The sequence below is a fragment of the Zootermopsis nevadensis genome, unplaced genomic scaffold (genome assembly GCF_977971745.1).
Source record: "Zootermopsis nevadensis isolate Lab colony 2312 unplaced genomic scaffold, Znev_1.0 Znev_ptg000030l, whole genome shotgun sequence".
NCBI lineage: Eukaryota > Metazoa > Arthropoda > Insecta > Blattodea > Termopsidae > Zootermopsis > Zootermopsis nevadensis.
In genome coordinates this window covers 19,961,625-19,984,303 of record NW_028259162.1, presented here as the reverse complement: position 1 = coordinate 19,984,303, position 22,679 = coordinate 19,961,625, and the positions used below count along the sequence as shown (strand labels likewise).

Below are 22,679 nucleotides of genomic sequence, written 5' to 3'. Positions count from 1 at the left end.
GGAGCTCCGTCGTACTTTGCCTCACAGAGGCACGTCCTGAGGCCCGTTTCACACATACACGGCGACCGTCCAAACGGCTCCGTTTACACGGTCAAAGGTCGAAGATTATTCGAGAGCTTTCACACGCACCGGTGCCGTCTATGCGGTAACGGTCTACCGTGAAGTCGCCGTGTCTTCCCACTACAAATCCCGGCGCCGTGACCGTTCTAACGGCGCACCACTTGGTAGTCGGGTGAACAGTCGAATGGCTTCCTTCACACGTGCCGTGTGTAATGCCCGGTTCCGTGACTTAAGTACCAACCTTGTGAAGTAATAATCAGTGAATATGAATTTATTAAACTTTCTACAATGAAATAAATTATGAATTGTTCTACAATTAAATATAGGTATAGTAATAAAATATGATTAACGTTAATGAAATTAAATTTTTGAAAGCTGCCATTTCAGAGATCCAACAGGTGTTAAGAAGTAGTCAGCTAAAAGACTTCTCACATTGTTTGCTGATATTCCCCCGCGAAATACTTCTTCACCACGTATTTTATCAAGTCCTGTGATTGTCAATGTATCCTCTGCCTCGTAGCCGTCTCTCTCCCGAACAAATTTGTATAAAACAACACAAGCCTTGACAATGTCTACAGCAAAATCAGGTTGCAAGTTTATAGTTCGAAAGATCCTCCATTTATTACTTAATATTCCAAACGAGAATTCTATGTACCTTCGGGCTCTAGAGAGACGATAATTTAAAATTTTTTGTTTTACTGTCAAGTTATGTTGGCAACAAACAACAGAATAACCGGCTCCGGGTATGATCAGTTGTGTGTGAAATGTTCACCGTTCCGTGTAAACGGAGCCGTTTGGACGGTCGCCGTGTATGTGTGAAACGAGCCTGAAGCTGCCCCGGTAGAACAGTTTTAAGAAAATCACGATATCTTTGAGCAGTCGGCCTATCAGGTAGCGGATAGGGGCCCACGGCAATATCCCCGACGACACCGACCCAAACGCTGAAGCGAACTTGGTATCCGCGTTTCGTGTGTCCACAGAACATTGCGTGAAAAGAGGTCATCCTTAGCGTGTTGTTGACGTCGAACGGGATGACGTGTCTCGTTTCCCCGTGCAGCAGCACCAACATGAGCATGTCGAAGTATTTGTCGTGTGTGGATTCCACGGTCATTCGGTCACAACTGAGGAGTTTTGTGGACTGAGCCCCTTTAATATGTCTAGCAGCGAGCGTTGTGTATCGTCGTGACAACTCTGCTGAGACGTGGATCTCTTAAACAGCGTCTCAGGGCATGTGTTAGATAGCATTTTCGTGTTATTTTTTTTTTAACAAGGAATCATACTATGGACAGCCTGTGAGAGAATTTCGCCTCGACCTGTATAAAGCATGTCACTCCGTGAATTTTAATTTCTTGACATCAGTTACAGTTTTCTTTTGACAAAGTTTGTTTAAGGAAAACCATGCACTTTCGTTTCATTTCTGTAGGATGTAATAATCTCCTTTAGTCCCTAAATTCTATCTTCCAAAGCACAACATGTTTCATAAAGTAAATTCTTATGCCTTATTTCCAGGTGTTTCATTTCTTATTAAAATTTGCGTTATTTTTGCAGTTTAAAGTAACGCTTTCCATAAACGTGTATAGCTTGAACTAGAGCGTTTAAAACACGTAATGACATAGCAGTTAAAGCAACATGGCGGTCTGTGCTAGCAGACGTAAGGTTTGTTAGTCATTTCGGGTAGAGTCAACTGCCTGAACAAATACCTTAAACACATGCATTGTTGGAATCCAATGCGTCCTCCTTCCGTGACGTGACCATACCACAATTTGGAGAGACGTGTCAGTTTAACATACGAACAGTAGAACATCCATATAAATACCACTCCTGTCACATGCATTGTCATCACGAGGACCAATCAAAAGCGCAGCTCTGGTGGAGAAGATATAAATTAGTTCGTGAGTCATGGGCAGAGATTTCTAGACCGTGCTTGACGACAGCGCGACCTACCGCAGTTACGAAGTACTTGAGAATAAACCTCGACTCCCGTAACGGAATAATCGATATTTCAAGATATCGAGTAACTGGCAGTGATGATATTTTCGATTGTTACTTATCGAACCGATGTTGTCAATATATCACTCTTATGTACATGGAACTCAGCGGCGGTGTAATTATAAATAGTGCACCCAATTAGGACCCTACACCGTAAGATTATTTTGTGTGTTATCATCACAGGTGAAAGCGTGCTTTAAGGTACATTGAAATGCCCACCAAATGATGTTTAAAGAATTTCAGACCTTAAAACACTAACAGAAAATTCTGTACGTCTAATTCTTTTCCCAACGTTGTTACATGACTAACATATTCAGCATAAGGGAAAACGATTTTGACAATTCCTTCAGCTAGTAATATTCAAATCAAAAAATGGTTTTGTTCATGATTGATATTTCCTGGTATATAAATAGACTTTTCGCAGTAAAACAACTTAGGTGCAACTGTCTTTTAATAAACGATTATTACTGTAACAATAACGTACTTTCTATCAGTCACATACCCCTGCCTGGCCTCACAATCCACTCGTGAAATAGCACAAACTTCAAACCCCCCCCCCCCCCCCGCGTCATTGCGTGTTCTTGCCACCACAACAGGCTATGAAAAAGTCAATGTTCTTCGACCACTCTGCTTCCTGACAGCGTATCGATGGCTAGTGCTTTTTCGAGGGCCCCTCTGGCAGTACCGATTTTCGTCTTCCTACCATTTCGAATATTAAATAATTTTTCAGTATTTTTTGTAGTTTCTGTTAATTTTGTATTTCAAAATTGTTTCCGTCACTTCAAATAGTTTCGCAATAACTTCATTCTCTTGTTCATAACGGCCTCGTTCCACGTGATATAACGATATATTCAACTTTACCGAAGACAGACGTAAAATTTCATGATGTGCGTAATTTCACACATTCCGAAATTAGGGCAAAATTTTACTGAAAAAGTAGGCACATAACGGTAATAAAATTTGGAGGGCTTTTATGGATTAATAATAGAAAGAATTGTTAAATTCATAAAGCATAAGAAAACCTTCCCTACATCGTGGAATGTAGCTACGTCAGAGAACGTGATTTCCCTGTCCTCAGGAATTCATTCATTGCCAACTTTCTCAAGGAAACGAACGACTACATCTAAGAACCTTCTTCTCTTCAGCGGCATAATTTTCAGACCCACAGTTTTTTCTACTCTGCCTACGCTGAACTCTGCTGGAATGTTTCAGAATGGACTCAACGCGTTACACCTCGCTTCAAAAGACGGTCATGTTAACGTGGTCACCGAGCTGCTGAAACGAGGCGCTGTTGTCGACGCTGCCACGAAGAAAGGCAACACCGCTCTCCACATCGCATCACTAGGTACGATTCACCACTGCACACAGATCCCTAAATAAATGATCATCATTTTCTCAGCATAACAAGCAGTTTAATTTTGTAACAGATTCTGTGCGCTTATTCGACGTTAGGCATAGAATTTCTAGGTTATATACCTTTCTTATAGTAACAAAATATATTTGTAGATGTCTCTGCTATCTGTGTTTGTCCTCTTTCAGCGTAGGAACAAATTTACCAACTTTCACAGAACATTGTGGGAACTTTACGTTGGCTACAGTACCACCACTGTAAGTACAACGGGAGTTGGTGTTTTGTTTCAATGAATAAATAGTTGAGGAGAACAATGAACGACGAATCAAGTTGCTAGTTATGAAAATGATGGGCTGTAAAGGTTAATTGAATCAGTGAACCACTGTTTGTGTCCTTTTGAACAATCAGCGGAGATGAACCGAGTCCACGCCTCGCCAGTGGGTTGAGTTCGCCGCGGTTGGGCGTGGTGCTCGAGATGAAAATAGTTCGCGACGTTCTGACTCGCAGACATCGTGACGCGAAACATTTCCAGGAATTGCATAACAAGAGAGTGAAGTGTTTTAACTCGGTGTTCGTCTCCCCGTGGTCTGCGTTGTTAATAGCCGCATACGCCATGACTTTAAACATTTTTTGTAATATGTAGAAACGCAGAGGGCAGAATTTTCTCGATAATATTTTCACGTCTGCCAACTTTTCGCTTCTGTACTTTAAAATTTATTGTGTAAACTAGAGAAAGAACTTAAAAGGGACAACCTTGCCTCACCCTGATACGTCGTGCCTTGCTTTCGAAACCGTTGTGACGTTCCTCTAGTGTCGGTTACAGACGCTGGACAACCAGGATATATTTTTTTAATGTATCTGGAGATTTATCGAATCGATACAAGGATAGATTTATTATATGATATGACATATGTCCTTACTGTTGAAGAAAAATACACGCATTTAAGTAGTTGGTCTAATTGATTTTGACAATTTTAACCTGTGAAATAGAAAACAATGAATATTAATGTCATCCAACATATTATTTTCGAGGCAAATGGTAAATAAGATTATTGAAGTAAAGGGATTAGTTTATTTCACGGAGGACATACTTCACAAGATCTGAATTATTGAGGTTGCAGATTTAATGGTAATGAAAAGAATTTAACTTATCCTCTAAAATATGTGTATTAGCAGGACGTGAATATTAAGGCAAGTGAGATGGCCTATGTTATTGCAGCAAACTCACTCTAAAGTTGTGTGTACTCCAAACTGGAGAACACCTTTCAGCTCTTTAGGTATTTGTGAGAATTTGCTGAACGCAAGAATGTGTATGGATTTTGATAATTTGTTTGAAGACTTAATGTACTTTTGTAGGTGGTTCAGGACTGAAGATAAAGGCGACACGTTCCTCTAAAATTATGGTAACTTCTTACGTCATAGGTCCATGACGTAAGAAGCAGGTCTATTTTAGTTACATTTTACTGTTTATTGCAGCCGGACAAGACGAAGTTGTCAAGCTACTGGTGGCAAACAGAGCAGCAGTGAATGTCCAATCACAAAATGGCTTCACGCCACTGTACATGGCGGCCCAAGAGAACCATGACAACGTGGTCAGATTTCTACTCGCCAACGGAGCCAATCAGAGTCTCGCCACGGAGGTAAGGATTCGCTCTGTCTGACGGAAAGAGCTTTTAAGTCGAAGGGCATTCATAGCGTACTGGATTAGTACTGAAACACGTCGCCAATGTCGCTGCAGAACAATGAAGCAAAATGCTGCCGATAGTTGTCTGAAGACAAAAGTATAATTTGAATTTAAAGAGTGAAATATTTACGATATGCCAATACAAATTAGCCCAGAATTAGATAGGGTGTTAGCAGTTGTTATTGTATGATGTTATTTGTATGTATCTCGTAAGTATCGATATTGGAAGAGATTACGAAATTTCTGCCTTAACCTATATTAAGTAATGGCAGAACGACAATCTCACTGAAAAAGATGTATTTTTTTCTTGTGACTTCATACAGAACACTGCCTTAATTATCCTTAAATATGAATTCAAAACTTTATGACATCACCCTGTAGAATGATGCTACAAATAGCCCAACAGTTAAACAGTTTCAAGTGACCTGTGAGTTGTCTAATCCTGATACAAAGTAACAGAATTTTAAGCAAATTACAGATCTGTTGCAATCACAAATGAACACAGTCCCTTTCGAGAAGCTAACAGTCGCTTAGTCAGCCAAGTTCACGAGCTTTCATGGGACGCGAAGGTTTATTACGACTGTTGTGTTGACAACAGACCGCCATTGGTCCTTATCTTTTTGTCTTTGTCATTCTACAGGGTGTTCCAAAAAGATGTATGCACAGAAACAACTTTTAAGGCCACTTGTCAGTCAGTTGTGTACCGTGGTCATTTTGAACACGTATAAGATTCACTAATATATTAAGTGTCAATGTTGACGTATGAAATGGTTTAGTTTATTAAAATGTAATGTTTTGTTAATTTCCATACCTGTTTTTTATTTAATTTTTTTAATTGTCTTGCTAGTTATGTGATTTAAGTGACTGTTAAAAGAAATTGAAGACGTGCTATACAAAGCTTCACTAAAATCCCGGCCCTTAGGCCATCTTCAGGTGGTACTTCAAAGCCACTATAGAACTGGAACAAGTCTAGCCTGTAACCAGGTAGACGAGATACGCTGTGCCCTCAGTGCACCTCGTAATTGTCAAAAGTTAAACAAACACCCCATTTCCATCGCCAGTGCATGCACCACGTGACCGGGGTTGAATGACCGACGAGATCGTTTACGGCAAGACACGTGTCGTTCGGTACAAGAACGGGTCAAGTATGAATCCTAATTCTTATATTGGTACCACGTACTCTGTGAGACGTTCGCTCTCGGGAGAGAAAGTTTTCTTTTGTAAAGAAGGGGAATGTTTTAAATATATTTCGGAACAAGAAAATATATTCAAAATAATACTCGTGTATAACAGCGGAATAGTAGTTTATTTTTACGCTATGATGACAACGTTTTCGAAATCAATGTCTGTTTTGATATTTTTTAAACGTATTCAATGTTTGTACTGTAATTAAATTAAACCGAATTCGTTCTCTCATTTATTGTTAAATATACGGGCAAAAGTAATCCATACTTTTGACTGTACACGCGGAGAAAATATTCCGTTATGTCGAACCCCCGGCTGTATATCCCGTAAATATTTATGTTAAGAAATTCTTGGTATTGATATTAAATTTAATATTATTGATATTGCAGTCTCATGTTGGTTGATGGAAAATGCTAATTAAGTATGTGGATAAGCTGTGTTCGGTTCTTGGCTGAAGTTTCTCGAAATCTTCTCTGTACTAATGCGTACAGAATGGATCTGATACGACAGAGAAGAATACAGATTAAATGCAGAAGTACTTTTCATAAGCCAGCACTGCGACACCTCATAGAAAATGCTGAACAAACACATTCATTGAATTTAAGACACACGATTGCAATAATATTGCATAGTAATTATTTACACGTATGGAAAATTTACAATTTATTAGTCTTAATAACAGGTTAATTGCAGTCTTGAATCTCCCAGTGCATTTGATTAAAAATAAACGTTCATTATAATCATTGCAGGGAAGATTTTCGTATCGGTTTACTGGGGGAAGAACATTGTAATGCAGCTCGCGTGTGTCTGAATGTTAGGTTATGAGTCGCTGTAATAGTGACTAGCGCCACTGGCTACGAGCGTACGGTAAAACAAGCTCTGAAAGTGTGTTTCGTACCGACATTCGCGGTTTGTCCACACTGCGTTCTTTGCAACGCGCATTTAGACATATTAAATCCGCCTTGTTCGATAGCTCCCACTTTGGCCACCAGATCGCAGCACGTCGGTATCTATTTCATGACTTTTCTCAACCGTCATTTCATCACCGCTTGTAGGATATTCAATGGTACGATTTTGAGGTCGTACAAAACAGCACAACCTCCACGTCAGACTTAATCCAAATCTGTCCTGTGGTTCTCGAGTTTAATCGACTGGACAGACGCGTTCTCGGTGTGCACTTGGTGCAAAGAACGGATGATAACGGGATTTACATAAAACTTATTATATTACAGGACGGATTCACGCCACTGGCCGTGGCGATGCAACAGGGCCACGATAAGGTGGTCGCTGTTCTTCTTGAGAACGACACTCGCGGTAAAGTGCGCCTGCCAGCACTTCACATCGCCGCCAAGAAGGACGACTGCAAAGCTGCAGCTCTCCTGCTACAGGTAGGCAACCAGTCGCTCGGCCCTCTTCAGATGAGATCTTGCTCTCAAGGGAACCGAAACTTCAGCGGCAGTGTCCTGGACCAATTTAACCCAGTTCATAACCTTATTTCTTTGTGAACAAAGATTTTTCATCTTTCCAAAGTTTCCAAATAGGGAAATGAGTATAAAGATGGCTGCCTCCTGGGTTGCCCTGATGATGGAGGCAGCAAGGACATCTGAAATTCTGATAAACTTTTACCCAGAAGACAGCCATCTCCGGATTTTTTAAGTTTGAGTGTTAGGCCACTGTTGCTGCCAGATTTTAAATTCTCAATCTGAGTGAACCAGAGAGGCTGAAAGCTGAAGGAAAAAATTATCTTTAGTAACTCCTAAATAATGTTGATAATATATAAAATTTCAATCAATATGAACAGCAAAATTCTGGCTGAACGTCCAGGTTGTTTCTTCATAATACAGAGTTACTCAGAAAATTGTATATACAAGTTTGTGTCACCGAGTCATTCGTCGTCTCTTACAGAATGACCATAACCCAGACGTGACATCAAAGAGTGGGTTCACACCGCTCCACATAGCAGCACATTACGGCAATGAAAACATTGCCAATCTCCTGCTGAACAGAGGGGCTGATGTGAACTATTCAGCCAAAGTAAGTCATACCAACCTTTGGGTGTGTGTCTGTATAGTCGGCGCAGTAGTTTTTGGCCGGTGGAGAAGCTAGCGCAGCTGGCGGAAGGGCCTAGTCTGTGTACCTGACGTCGCACGGTCAGTGTACTTCTTTTGTTTGAGCGTTCAGTCACACAAGCTCCTCGGCGCAGTCAGCATTATACGATCGCGAAAGAGACTCGCTCCTAGCCTCCCCCTTGAAAATTCCACCCGCCAAAAACTACTGCGCCGACTATAGTGATCACAGCAGGCTTAATATCTGGCGAGAATAATCTGATTATAAATTGTACTAATTATAGTTCAGAAAAAAATATGTGTGAAATTTACTTTCACGTGATTTATACGTACAAATCGTTATCAATGATATTGAGAAGGTTTAAAGTCACTCTGATCAAAAGTTAACCCGATTTGATTTATGATTACATTAACTATATTTAAATTCTATGTTACTGTGATCTCCTATCCCGCTGTTTGATTTTAAATGTGGCCCTACTGATTTCTACTTTATTTTATTGTTAAAGTTACAGCAATTTAATGCAGACAGAGACGTAAATTTCTCGTGTGAATATTCAAGAGACTGATGTAGACTACTAATTGACTTCTAAAAGGATTACGTCTGTAAACCTCAGTCATTATAAATCTAAAGTATTCATATGGACTAACTTTACCAGTTGCTTTCGTAACAATAAATACAGGGTGATTCTAAAAGGACTCTACGACTTTGAAAGTGTATAGAAATTTATTCAGAAGGTTAGATTTCATTAAGAACCTATAGCACAAATTTCAGATGTCACGAACCATTTGTCATAAAGTACGTTGACCCTTCCCTCATTATTCCAAGATTTTGTGAAGTTTAATTAACATAGGTTTAAGTATTAGGTGAAAGACTTATACCAATCAGTCATCCACAGGATGTTATGATAAACTGCTCTGAATTTGAACACGAGTCTTTTTTTCGTGTCCAATACACACCATTCAGCATGGTGTGACCCCCTTTTTTGCAAAATGATTATGAAAGTAGAGTAATTTTTGGGATGCCACGGAGAAACCTGGACCACGGCCTTGCCCAACACAAGTTATAAATCTGAGCTCCTCCGGGAATCGAACCCGGGACCCCAGTACTACAAGCCCAGCGTTCTAACCGCTAGACCACCGTGGCGGTATATCACGAGTCATGATCGTGGCACATTCATCTGCATGTGATTCTGGAATACTGTCCTTGGAGCAGCCAGAGACAGACATTCACACTGGAGAGATTAACCTCGCGTGTTCCTTATGATGAATATTATTTGTAGCATAATATTACACCATTGCACGTGGCTGCCAAGTGGGGGAAAACCAACATGGTGTCACTGCTCCTGGAGAAGGGGGCTAATATTGAGTCCAAGACAAGGGATGGCCTCACACCCCTCCACTGTGCTGCCAGATCTGGGCATGAACAGGTAGTGGACATGATGCTGGAACGAGGTGCACCCATCAGTTCCAAGACGAAGGTGAGGCTTCATGAGGGTGTTCTCAAACATATATATATATAACCCTCGATTTGCGACGATTCAATTTGCGCCGATTTTGAAACCAGAAAGTCAAAAAGTAGAAAAAATATTATTTATAACGTTTTACAATGTTTATCGTACTGATTCTTATAATAAATCGTAATTCTTACATCGCTGATTTTGAATAAAAATTATAATACAGTCATCTCTGCAATTACGTATGTTTCGTTAACGCGAATTTTCTCCAATGAGATCGATGAATCGATAAAAGTTGTTTGTGAAATGCAAACTTTTGCATATGCGAGTTTGCTCTTATGCAATTTCATTCCTTTCGCTTTAAACTTTCAAAGGACTAATTTAATCTCTGCGGAGGTCCCGGGGTTATTTTTACTACGCGATTTTCTATAGGTCGGCGTCTTACATGAATGCAACTATCGCATAACAGCAGAGATGACTGTACACATCAATCACATGAAAGAATCGCAGTCAATCGCGGGGACCAACGAATTGTCTATTATAAGTGTATAAAATATATTTTTTTAAATTCCCTTTGTTTTATTTACGTTATTTCAGAACTTTAAATGTAATGCCATTATATTACTCGTCAATGTTTGGGTGCTGGGAACGCATGTCATTGACTTCCCATTGATTTACGTTATAAAAAGGGTTTCAATTTACGCCGATTCCATTTACGCCGGTTCGTCCAGGAACGAATCCCCGGCATAAATCGAGGGTTACCTGTCTATATATATATATACAGCATGAATGGAATTATTGCAGTGCTTCACAACAGGGCACAAGGACCATAAATATTGGATCATTATTCATTTTGGGCCATGAGTAAATGTGATTAATAATGCCTTTGAAAGACTGTAGTATTGTTTTTAAATTAGACTAATTTTTTATCCAGTAATAGATCAGTGGCTGAAAACTGGTAATATTAAATATACAAGAAAATTAACATTCAACAATAATGAGGGTATCATCAGGTTCAGTGTGAAATATCTAAGTCAAATTATGATCAAAAAAGTTCAGCCACGAGTAACTTTTTATCTATCTTCCTTTTTACGGTGCAAGGTTGTTAGCCTTGTGACCAACCCCCAACCTGGAGGACCAGGGTACCTGTCTTAGTCTGACCTCTCCCCCTCGACCAATCTGGCTAGGGAGGCCCTACCAGTAGCTCTTGGGGTCACTGAGGTACTCAAGCCCCACCACCACGGCAAGGTGCAGGTACCATTAAGTGGGGTGATATTTACCTGAGCAGCCAGAATTTCAGATTTTTATATGCTCAGACTGCCTGATATCTCCATTCAACTTCATATTTGACAATACTGACAATTCTGAGTATAAATCTTGGCATGCATCCATATTGATACCTTGTACATTCGCATAAAATCACCTTATGTCTCTACGTAGGTTTTAGGCGTCATGAATTATGTTTCTTGTAGAATGGGCTGGCACCCCTGCATATGGCATCACAGGGCGATCATGTGGATGCAGCACGCATCCTTCTGTACCATCGCGCCCCTGTCGATGAGGTGACAGTCGACTACCTCACGGCACTGCATGTCGCGGCCCATTGCGGCCATGTCCGCGTGGCTAAGCTGCTGTTGGACCGCAAAGCAGACCCCAATGCTAGAGCCCTTAATGGCTTTACCCCGCTCCACATTGCCTGCAAGAAGAACAGGATCAAGGTGGTCGAGTTGCTGCTCAAACATGGTGCCTCCATCGAGGCCACGACAGAGGTACGTGTCACAACGTTCATTCCTACCGAGCCTCAGGACTCAGAAACAAATTACGTAGAGAAATTGACTCTGAAAGATCATTGGGAGTGTTTTGAGGTTATGTACTGGTATTCACCTGGAGATACTCAGAGAAGACCAGGAAACTTCTTTTATTTGTTATTGTTATGTTTTCAATGACATTATATCACTGAAATTATTATATAATGTCAGATATGTGGGAAGGTTATTGTATGATGAATGTAACGGACTTAGAAAGAAGCAAACATAACCTATTTTAATACTATTCAACTTGCACGGAGGGACTGTAATTAATGAGAAACTTAAAACCAAGGTAAACTATTCCATAATACTAGAATAGTATATTTCATACTTAAAAAATTAAAATAACTTATAATAAAATACGTCAGGCTCATTTTATGTCTGCACCGCATTACAAAAAAATTAAATGTTCCAGTCGGGCCTGACTCCATTGCATGTGGCCAGCTTTATGGGCTGCATGAACATCGTCATCTACTTGCTACAGCATGATGCAAGCCCTGATGTGCCCACCGTGAGGGGTGAAACGCCACTTCACCTCGCTGCCCGGGCAAACCAGACAGACATCATCCGTATTTTGCTGCGCAATGGCGCACAGGTCGATGCCAGGGCAAGGGTGAGTTGACTGACTTCTTCTTTGTTTATTGAACTGCGATTGGAAGAAATTAATAGATGGAAACAGGCATCCATTTTTGTGCAATCTGTAAAATAAGAATTTATCTACCTGTTTATCTGCAAATTTCCACTTGAAATCAGTAACATACTTTTGGATTAATTTTGGCATTGAATTTGTACTGGTGCAATAAAACTAGTTGGAAAACCTAGTAAATTTTGATTTTAATATTTCTATTGGCACTTGTGTCACATGAGGGTAAAGGTGATTTTTTTTTATTCTATTATACATAGGTCAATATCCACATAGAGTGTTGAAATAAGGGTTTTTACATATTTTTTATCATTTACATATGTCTCTAGACTTTGATCCTCTTGAGAAATATTATAAATTTTTGCTTCCTGCCCAATGTGTACTAAGGTTATTTCCACGAGGGTAAAAGAGCTGAGGAATGCAGTCAGGGGTGTGTTGCAGGAGGCTCAGAGGGCTAATATGAGCACGTTATTAATTTTTGGCTAATTATGTGAGCCCTTTGCTTTTGGCACAGAAAGTATTGGGAATAAGTCATGAAGTACAAGGTTTCACAGACAAGAAAGACTAACATAACAAATATTGAAATATTACAATAAATCCACTGCTATACAGCAGATATGTTAATTATTATGATTTATGCTGTGTAAGCATTGAAACCTGTAAAATGATTATATGAGTTGAAGATTTCTGTCTTCTGGGTTGTTGCGCTGTGTAGTATGGTAGATGTTTACCAATGTTTCAGACGTCGTACTGCCTCCGTCATCGCCCTGATGACGGAGGCAGTATGACCTCTGAAACGTTGGTTAACATCGACCAGACTACACAGCGCAACAACCAAGAAGACAGAAATCTTCATACTCACTGCTGTGAAAACCTCAAATCTTACATTATATGAGTTCATTTTAAGCTGTAGGATGCATGCTACTTTAAATTTTTCCTTTTTATCTGAATTAGATTTGAGATTAGGTGATAAACGTTTGAAAGTTCTGATGCCAGCATAGTAAGCACCTTTCTGAAAACATGAGAGGTTGGCAGTTGGTCAGTAAATATCCATTTTCTGTTAGATGAATAACCTCATTTCTGTATCTATCTCGGTGCAAAGCATGCTGACGGATCTGAAAATAAAGAATTATTTATTCATAAGAGCTGAACTTTCAGATATGCTACATAGGTACTATCACGATCGGCAATCTCCCATCTCTTAAAAAAACAAAACACCACTTACTTACCTTACATGGTCAACACATTGTTCACTGTCTCATCACTGAGTAAAACCAAGATATATCCATCCTTCATAGAACAACAGAGTTTAACCTTTATCATCCTCTTGTCACATGTTACGTGTCACACTAACACACTACCAAACCATCAACCATGAAATGAATGGCCAGATGGCAGCTCCATTCAACAGGTGTTTAAATTTATGAAAGACTCTCGGGTGTTTAAATTACCCTTTCCTGTACAGTAGAGTTTAGCAACAGAATGTAATAAATACTGGGTACTGGGAACGACCCGTTCTTCAAGTGCCTGAGCACTGCGGGTCCCAACTTTTCGTTGGCTTGATCTATAGACATTCGATAGGACTCCTTGGATGAGGGATCGATGCATCGCAAGGCCTCTACCTGTACACAAGACAGCACAACACAGAAAAACGCGGACAAACATCCATGGGTTGAGTAGAATTCGAACCCATGGTCCCAGCGACCAAGCGGCACAAGGCCCACGCCTCAGACCGCGCGGCCACTGCGGACCCATTGTAATAAATACAATTAAATAAACACACACATAATGATATACTACTACTGCTCAAGATAAATTATAAAGTGAATCTTAGGTCAGATATTAAATATTTTAGAATATAATTTTAATTTAAAAAATCACATACAACACATAACATTGGCTTCATCAAATGCTATATCATAATAATGTTGAATTGTGGTACGTATAATAAGTAGGGGTCAGATTATGAACTAAGAGTTTAGAATATATCTTAAAATACTGTACAGTCCAGTAAAGTAATGTAAAGTAAAGTGTGTGAAACTATGGTTTTTATGGCTTCTTGTTTTGTGGAAACTTCCATTATACTAAATTTATTGTTAAAGTAAGAGACATTTTTTAGATAGATATTTGTTCTGTAGGACCTAGTAACGACTAATTTTATGTTAACATATTAAGAGACGATGCCTCCATCATGTGGTATAGTCTGTTACTGATCATCTAACTTTATTAAGATTATAATTAGAACAGTGTAAATAAGGTAATAGTTAAGATTCTTCAAACACTTATATTAAAAATACATAAGTGGAGAAATGACTGCATTTGTGCACCTCAGAACAATTTGCTGAAGCAGTTTCTGTTCCAGGAGCAGCAGACACCTCTTCACATTGCCTCTCGGCTGGGTAACGTCGACATCGTGATGCTTCTTCTGCAACATGGCGCCGCTGTGGACTCCACCACTAAGGACATGTACACGGCACTCCACATCGCCGGCAAGGAGGGCCAGGAAGAGGTAAAGTACCTTGTAGGACGCAGAATCATGGACCATATCGATACTGTGTACCTCATGGAGCGGTTCTATCATAAGCGGCAGGAGACCTTCATTTGATGTGCAGCTAACCAATAATAGCTCAGCAGGGACAAGCAAGTTGGAAATACTCAGATTATTGTAAATCATCCTAAAGTGACATCACGTCTTCTGAGTATCACTTGCATTAAAGAGATATGGCATTTATTGAATTATCGATATATGCAATAATTTCTCTTCAGAGCTAATTTAGTTCATGGAAAGATGTGCTTCCATTCAATGCAGTGTTACATAATGTTTTGGAATTGTAGTATATTAAACAAGTCATAGAGGAAAAAAATTGAAACAGTGTTTATGAACTCAATGCATCCTCATATAAAACAACAAATATTACTGTCTGCATATAGGCTGCCATCTAGGTTGATTTTCAGCAAGCTTTTTTATTTTGCTTCAATCTCGCACTAGAATTGTATTCTACTCGTGATGAGAGCCGTTTATTATACTGACATGCGTGAAAATAACAAAAATTGTAAATGAACATGCTGTTTTGAAAAATGTATTCAACCTATCGCAGCTTTGCTAACTGTGGATTTCAAGTATCTGCAGTTGTATTAGGAATCTTGTTTCTTAAAGGAAAATAACTTGATTGATGTTTTGTTTGAATTAATATGTTGCCTGAACATGTATTATTTTTGACATGTAGTTACATATTTTTATATTTAGTGAAGAAGCAGGCAACTTAGGTTTTGATGAGTATTCACACTGGCCGCAGTTCCTCTGATTCTCTATTGTCCACGAGGCCTTTGTCTAGTCATCTGCAGTTTGCCTGACAGCAGCTTTGTTCAGGAACATTGGCCAGGTGTAGTCTCATATTATTAGCTCAAGGGTTTTCCGTGTTATTAAAATGTGAAAGAGGGAATTGAAGTTTCTGAGATTTGAGGGCATCACGGCGGTGAAGATATCTATCGTGGTCGTCTGGTCCATGATGCTGTGTAGTCTTGCAGCTGGTTACCAGTGTTTCAGGAAAACATACTGCATCTATTTTCAAGGTATGCTTACAAATGTTTTGGAGGAATGTTGGTAACCACCTACAAGAATATGCATTATCACAAGCTAGAAGACTGAAATCAACATAATAAACTATATTTGAGAATGACATTTTGTCAGTGGTTGAAATACCACAGGTTATCTTGTTACAAATGGAATGCTGCGTAAGAATATAACCGTTCGGAACAAAGTGACCAAAGTCTTTTTCCATTTGAAAACTGAAATTACATCGTGGAACTATTTTTGGGGTGAATCGTGATTAACTACCTTTTCTATAAATGGTTGACTGCAACTAAAGTATGCCACTTAAAAAGAATGTGGTTCAGATAGATATTGGATCAAATCTAAAAAGTTGCAAAAAAATATTCGTGAGGTAGCTATTAAATTTCGCACCAAGAAGAAAGACTACTGTAACTGGTCATATGATCACCTTAAAATATCAGATATATTAGAAATGAGTTTTTTTTTAAATTGAACATTACATAATTGCTCTAAAGGTTGTAAAACTGCTGTAAACGTTCATCGTGAATTTATTGAAGTAAACAATATAATTGTTAAATTCCTGTTTAGATTCAAATAGGAAGAACCTTGGTTGCATGCACAAAAGGGGAAATTTATTTGAGAGAAACAAAGCCATACCTGATAAAGACAGATTTGAAGAACAGAGATATTTTGAGTAGGGGTACTGCCACTCTACGTGACTATAAATCCCCAAAAACAGCAGTGAGCGCTGTCGTGCACAGGGACAAAATGAAATGCGTGATTTTAGTTTGTGAAGGGAAAAAGGTTGGCATTCAGAAATGTGGGTTTATAAATTTGTGCTCATTATTATGCATGATAATTAAAGTAAGTAAAAGTGATTAACTCTAGACAACAATTGAATATAATGCCAAAAACATGATACATATACAAACATTATGTGTCATATGTAATACATATACTTTTGTATAATACATATTATAGAATATTATTTGTACAAATGAAAAGTACAGTTAATTGTAGCTCTCTCCTATGTCACTGTATAATTCATACAGAATCTGAACTGTTGACAGCATCATTAATAAACCAAGAGACACGCAGGCTCAAAATCAGTGGGATCAGGGCATAGTTCTCAAAATGATATAGGCTTCTCCTTGGAGGAAGCATGTTCAAAATTTTCTTATCACCACCGAGAGGTATTAGACAGGACATTTCACTGTTTATCACGTTATCTTCCTAAGTTGAAAGAATCTGAAATTGAAGATTTCAAATTGACAACAACGTTCTATTATACTGCTTCATCTAGAATTTATTCCTGTTGACTAGAAAGAATCACTCACTTACACTTTGGTTCCAAGTCTGCTAAGCCTGACATTTCTCATGAGAAATAAATTGAACATTGTCAAATTCGTAACACTGCATTCTGATTTGATGTTTCAAAATTGCCCAATGTGGTAGTCACTGGTTTCTCTGTCCTCGAACAAATCCATTTTTTCCGCAAAACATGAACAGTACTTAATCATCTTTCCTTTGAAAATGGCACATAACTATGTCAATCAGTCCATCCTTTACTGCTACAGTGGCTTCTATGACTATATAGGACTTGCCAATTTACACAAAATTTAATCCTTCTTATCTGTATTTTTTATTGCTGTTAGATATGAAGTCAATAAGAAATTTCTGTTGTTTTCAGTTCTGGCTCATTTTTAATCCTCATTTTGCTGTACGTCTTCACTCTCTTGAAAACTAATGTTATTGATGTGCTTATTTAAGTGGATTTCAGTGTTGGCCTTTTCTTCTCCATAATATAAGAATTTTTATAAACCATTTCACTACAACATATTCATTGAAACACTCTCTGTACAAGTGGAACTATGCATGTTTTGTTAGTAGTAGTTATGAAAGTTGAAGTCTTTTCAATTCTAAATTGATCAGGCCTTCTTTAAAATTTACTCTATTATAGAAATTCTTGATCCAGTTTCTTCAACTACTCTTTCAGTCGTCTTCTTGAAAGGGATCTGTAATCTTTTCTTTGTCTTCTTTCATAAAATTATACCTTTAGTTTTTAATTTCTGTGAACTGGCTGTGAATTATTTACCTTCTGACTGAACTTCAAAGCTAACAGACAGAAAGGAAATGTTCAGTCAGTATCGTGACTGGTTATGTACTGGACAACCGGGGTTCGATCCCTGATGGTGGCAGAGGATTTTTCCTGTAGCCTCTGTGTCCAGACCAGTTCTGGGGCCCACCCAGCATCCTGTTCAATGGGTACCGGGGTCCTTTCCCGGGGTAATGTGTGGCTGGGGTGTGACGCTGACCACTCACCCCCATCTAGTGCGGAGGTCAAGAAAAAGGAGGAGCTATACGACCTCTCCCCCCAAGTGCCTACATGGCATTAGTTAGTAACATCACAGTGAATATGAATGTGACAGTAGCAGGACTGAATGAATCTGCTATTCATCTCCCCAATTTCTGTGCAATGAAGACCAAGGATCTTCCTAAATGAAATCCACAGTAAAATGCTTCACTGAAATCAAATATACAATGAAGATCACTGAATAGTCAGTGAATCCATTTTATCAATTGATTTGTTTCTTGGTGCATGATTGTTTTCTGTTTTCATTTTGTCAGTGAAGACATGTTCTTATGTAATTAATTGTGTAAGCTTGGATTTTAAATCTTTCCACAAAGTACTACATTGTCTAATTTTTTAATATTCAGTTTTTATGTTGGCCATGACTCGATTCTTAAACAAAGTATATCGGGGCTTGCTTCTTACAGACTCTCTGATCATTACTTGGTTCTATCTATACATCTGTTTTATGTTACTATTTCTTACTTTTGTTTAAATAATTCTGTATTACTTTTACTGCATGTTATACTTTGCTTTGTTGGAATGTGATCGAGGCAGGTGAAGGAATTATATCAGCTGTGATATTCCAAGGGGATCCTGGCAGTTTTAAAATGGCTCTGATAAGTGTAATTCTTTCAATGCTATTAGCATTTTAATGGAGGCGTAGTCGTTTTTGGTGTTGCTTATTTCACATCCAATAGTTTATCCTATTTTATTTTATTTTATGCTCTCGATCTCTCTCTCTGCTCCCCCCCCCCCCCCAATCGTTGCAAATGTTATTGCTACTGCCATCTGTTAGCTGTGTTTAGAAACTGTTTTCAAGTTTAGCTTACTCTTTCAATCTGTTGTTAAGACCAAGTGCTCCTGCAGAGGAAATGGTATGGAACTTGCTTGGCAATTTACATTTTCATAAATGTCTTGGTTACATTATGCCTGGGGACTGAATTTGAAAATGTGTGTACCTAAAATGTGAGGAAAAATATTTTAAACCGTGGTTAAAAATTGTTTTATCCCATAATTCAAAATTATTATGGAAAATAAATTAACCACGTCATGGTTAAAATTCTCTGCATGAATGTAGTGGGTATGGCAAAATTTAATCAAATCAAGGCAGAATTTTTTATATGGGATGTTATATCAGCAGAGTCACTTTGCTCACATTCTGTTCCTACAGTTTAAGTTGTTTTAAATTAGCACCAGTCCTTGCACGACAGATGATCGCCTTGGAATATCTGTACAATGTTACAGATTCGCTGTTGGAATGTTTTATTTCGACAATAAATGTTCTAATTTCATATTTGTCTCTTGTTGTTTTTAATTATTTGTAATGATTTCATTTAATTTTATTACACTGATCATTAACTTCTACTCTTCTGAAACATGACTATTAAAAAAAACCAGATACAGGTTAGCGTAATATAATTTACGCAAAAGACTGGCCCAGGATTTTCTATGGACCACTGCATGAAAGGGAGACTTTATGGTGTAATAGAAACATTTCAGATCATACCCAGTTTTCTGCTTTTCTATCACAGGATATCTAAGAGGGATGAAGTAAATTCAGAATGTACTGTTTGTCAGTGAACTCATGGAGGTTACATTTGATCTGAACTTGTAGATAAGATGAGAAAATAACAAATGAATAGAAAATTGTGTTCAGAATATCACCGGGGAAATGGCCATTCGAAGGACCAATAAATAAGACGGAATGCTGATAGGGAAGTGAAATGTCAGAATTTAAACTTGGAACTGACAAATTATCATTCCAAATCTTCTCTTGACTTACCTGTCTTGTACATCTGAGGTTAATTGTGTGAATATTAATTAGGTTGTTAATTAAACTATGTTAGCCATATAATTTTGTCTAACACTTCAGTGACATCACAGTCACACAGTATTTTAAGTTGGTAGGCATTTATACCATTTACGGTCTATCATTGTTTCTTTATTAATAGTCCGCATCAACCTTGGAATGTAAACTCGTTGAAGTAAGTTCATGGAACACAGTCCTTAAGAAAGTAACAGTCGCTCATTACGGTGCACGTAAGAGTCCATCACTGGTCTGTCTTGAACCAAATTATTCCAGTCGACAACATTCATCCCCATTTAACGAAGAGCCATTTTAACATTATTTGACCATCTAGACACAGATCTTCAAGTGGTCTTTCCCGTCAGGATTTTCAACTGAAAATTTGTGTGCATTTTATCTAACCTTCGAGACTGATTTTAAAATTTCTTGCTCTGAATGTGTTTGCAACTGAGGTTTGTCGTTGTTGTGGCTACTCAGATTTTATTTATTTATGCCCAATGGTATCATCTGGTTTTACAATAACTCTGCGTTTTGTACTCGTAGGTTTTGAGAGAATCTCGCTGTGAACAGCAGTTATTTCCTTAAACAACATTAACCACTTGTTCTTTGTAATGATTACACTGTTTCTTCCTTTTCTGATGGAATCCGATTATGAATTTCAACCCAAAGATTGAAGTCATTTATGTTATTTACTCTCCAGGACGTGCTACAGCAATACGAACTGTTCGGACCAAGGACAGATGAAATTGTAGGTTATGTAAGAGAAGCCACGGATACAGATGCAGAGAAAACATTTTACTCTTCGGTTGTTGCGCCGTGTTCTGTGGTAGAAGTTATCGACGTTTCAGTGGGTGCTTGCTGCCTCCATCAGGGCAACAAGGACCTGTGAAACGATGGTAAACGTCTATCATACTACACGGTACAACAACCCACAAGACAGCCATCTTGATACTCGCTGCCGTGACAACCTCAAATCTCATTTGTACGCCTCATGTTTATAATTTTTATTGGATAACCTCAATGTAAGAGATAACTTGGAAGACCTGATTATAGATGGAAAATTTATATGTTTCATACTTTCTCAAGAAAGTATTTTCTCGCAGACGTGTGGTACAGTACTTAGCCCGCTTTGCCGCTTCGTATTTTGTTTGTGTCTAGTTTTTACGTAAAGAACCATCCTTAACACACTCCACTCCTTCCGAGCAGCTGAAGTTCGTGATTCGTACTTCCTGGTTTTATTGCAATATCGAAGGGGAAAATATGGCCTTGAAAAATACTTGTCACGTAACAGAAAAAACGTGTCTGGCTCGTATTTCGAACGTTTTGGGTTCGAGTCTCAGTAGTAAAGCCACGTATCTTGACTGAAGCATTTTGTGCGTTTATTCTGCTCGAATGCTAAGATAATAATTTCACAAAGGCCACGACAGCTTCGTCTGAAGTACTTTTTTGTTTACATTCTCTTTCATCATGTCACTAAATATTCATTATAGGCCTAATGATAGTCTGTGGGACAATGTAGGCTATTCGGTTGAAACATTATATAGTACTTGTTTTGTATTGAATTTATTGGTACTTATATCCGGTCATCGGAGATGAGAAACCACTGTTTAAGGCTTTGACCGGGATGTTCTTTTGTTAAATCTTATGTGGTACCGCCTGATGCGACTTCTAATGGTTAAGTGAAGTGTTTTCTTCGCGGTACGGTCTGGATTCGTAAATATTATGAAGACGAGCTTCGGCTTCAAATGGTTAACCAGCTGATTTTCGTAATGGTGAGGTGTAGTGTTTTGTTCGCGGTACGGACTGATTTCATAAATAATATTCAGACGATCTTCGGCTTCAAAGGGTTAATCGCTTGAGCTACGACGGCCTTCATGATAAATTATTACGCTGTGACACTGATCTTGCTATTATGAGATACGTTCGACAGCTGGTCCTAGATATAAAGACGTGTTCTCGATTTGTATTTCATAATATTTGGGGCTCAGAAGAAGGGTTTACGTTACGTAATGAGCATAAAAAATGTTATACTACGTACAGCCCCTGTACAAACACTGTTAAATTTGTGGACAAGGCGTGCTAAGAAAGGGTGGACTTTGAGTTGTGTGGTAATAAATTTAGAAACTATCAGTGCACTTTCTTACAGATCACATGCTTTGTCCGTCGAAATATTTAGCACTGCTCACCCAAAAGACAGAACTGAATGAATTTGCACATGCGCGTTCAGTGCCGCCATCTCTAAATTTAGTGGTAGTGGGCGAAAGGAGGACAGTATATCCACCGCTTGCATTTAACATACCGAATCGAGGTTGGAGATCAGGCTCTAGATTGGAACCCACGACCTTCAGGGTAAGACACCAAATAACTTCGCGGTGGCTGAAGTAAGTTTTTGCCAGTACCAAGTGACAGAGCTTTCAGTTGATTTGTACGTAACTTTACTTTTAGTAAACCACAGTGATTGTAAGAATAAGCATTACTAATGTTGTGTATGAAACGTTGACGAATTGTAACATGGCGTACACTCTTGTTGACTGCTCGTGACGGAATTAGTTGTTTTAAACGGAATCGGAAATGTCAAACGCCTCGTTTGGAGGTATAGTTGAACTTACTTTGACGAAATTTTATATCAAGAAATCCAATAGAATATCTATCAGGGCCGTTATTTTACCTAAAGGCATAAGTAAAATTTCATGTCATTAAGTGCTCACTGAAACAACTATATAATT

General features: G+C 38.6%; 1 protein-coding gene across 3 annotated transcripts in view; it reads left to right on the top strand.

Annotated features, from left to right (window-relative positions):
• Positions 1-22,679, top strand: part of LOC110835660 (uncharacterized) — a 146,498-nt gene that overhangs the window by 51,002 nt on the left and 72,817 nt on the right. For all 3 annotated transcript variants that reach the window (XM_087358598.1, XM_087358600.1, XM_087358599.1), the window contains exons 5-12: positions 3,262-3,394; positions 4,877-5,040; positions 7,502-7,657; positions 8,175-8,303; positions 9,616-9,813; positions 11,262-11,558; positions 12,013-12,210; positions 14,603-14,749. In XM_087358598.1, the coding sequence (XP_087214724.1) occupies positions 3,262-3,394; positions 4,877-5,040; positions 7,502-7,657; positions 8,175-8,303; positions 9,616-9,813; positions 11,262-11,558; positions 12,013-12,210; positions 14,603-14,749 (1,422 nt within the window). The remainder of the gene's footprint in view (positions 1-3,261; positions 3,395-4,876; positions 5,041-7,501; positions 7,658-8,174; positions 8,304-9,615; positions 9,814-11,261; positions 11,559-12,012; positions 12,211-14,602; positions 14,750-22,679) is intronic.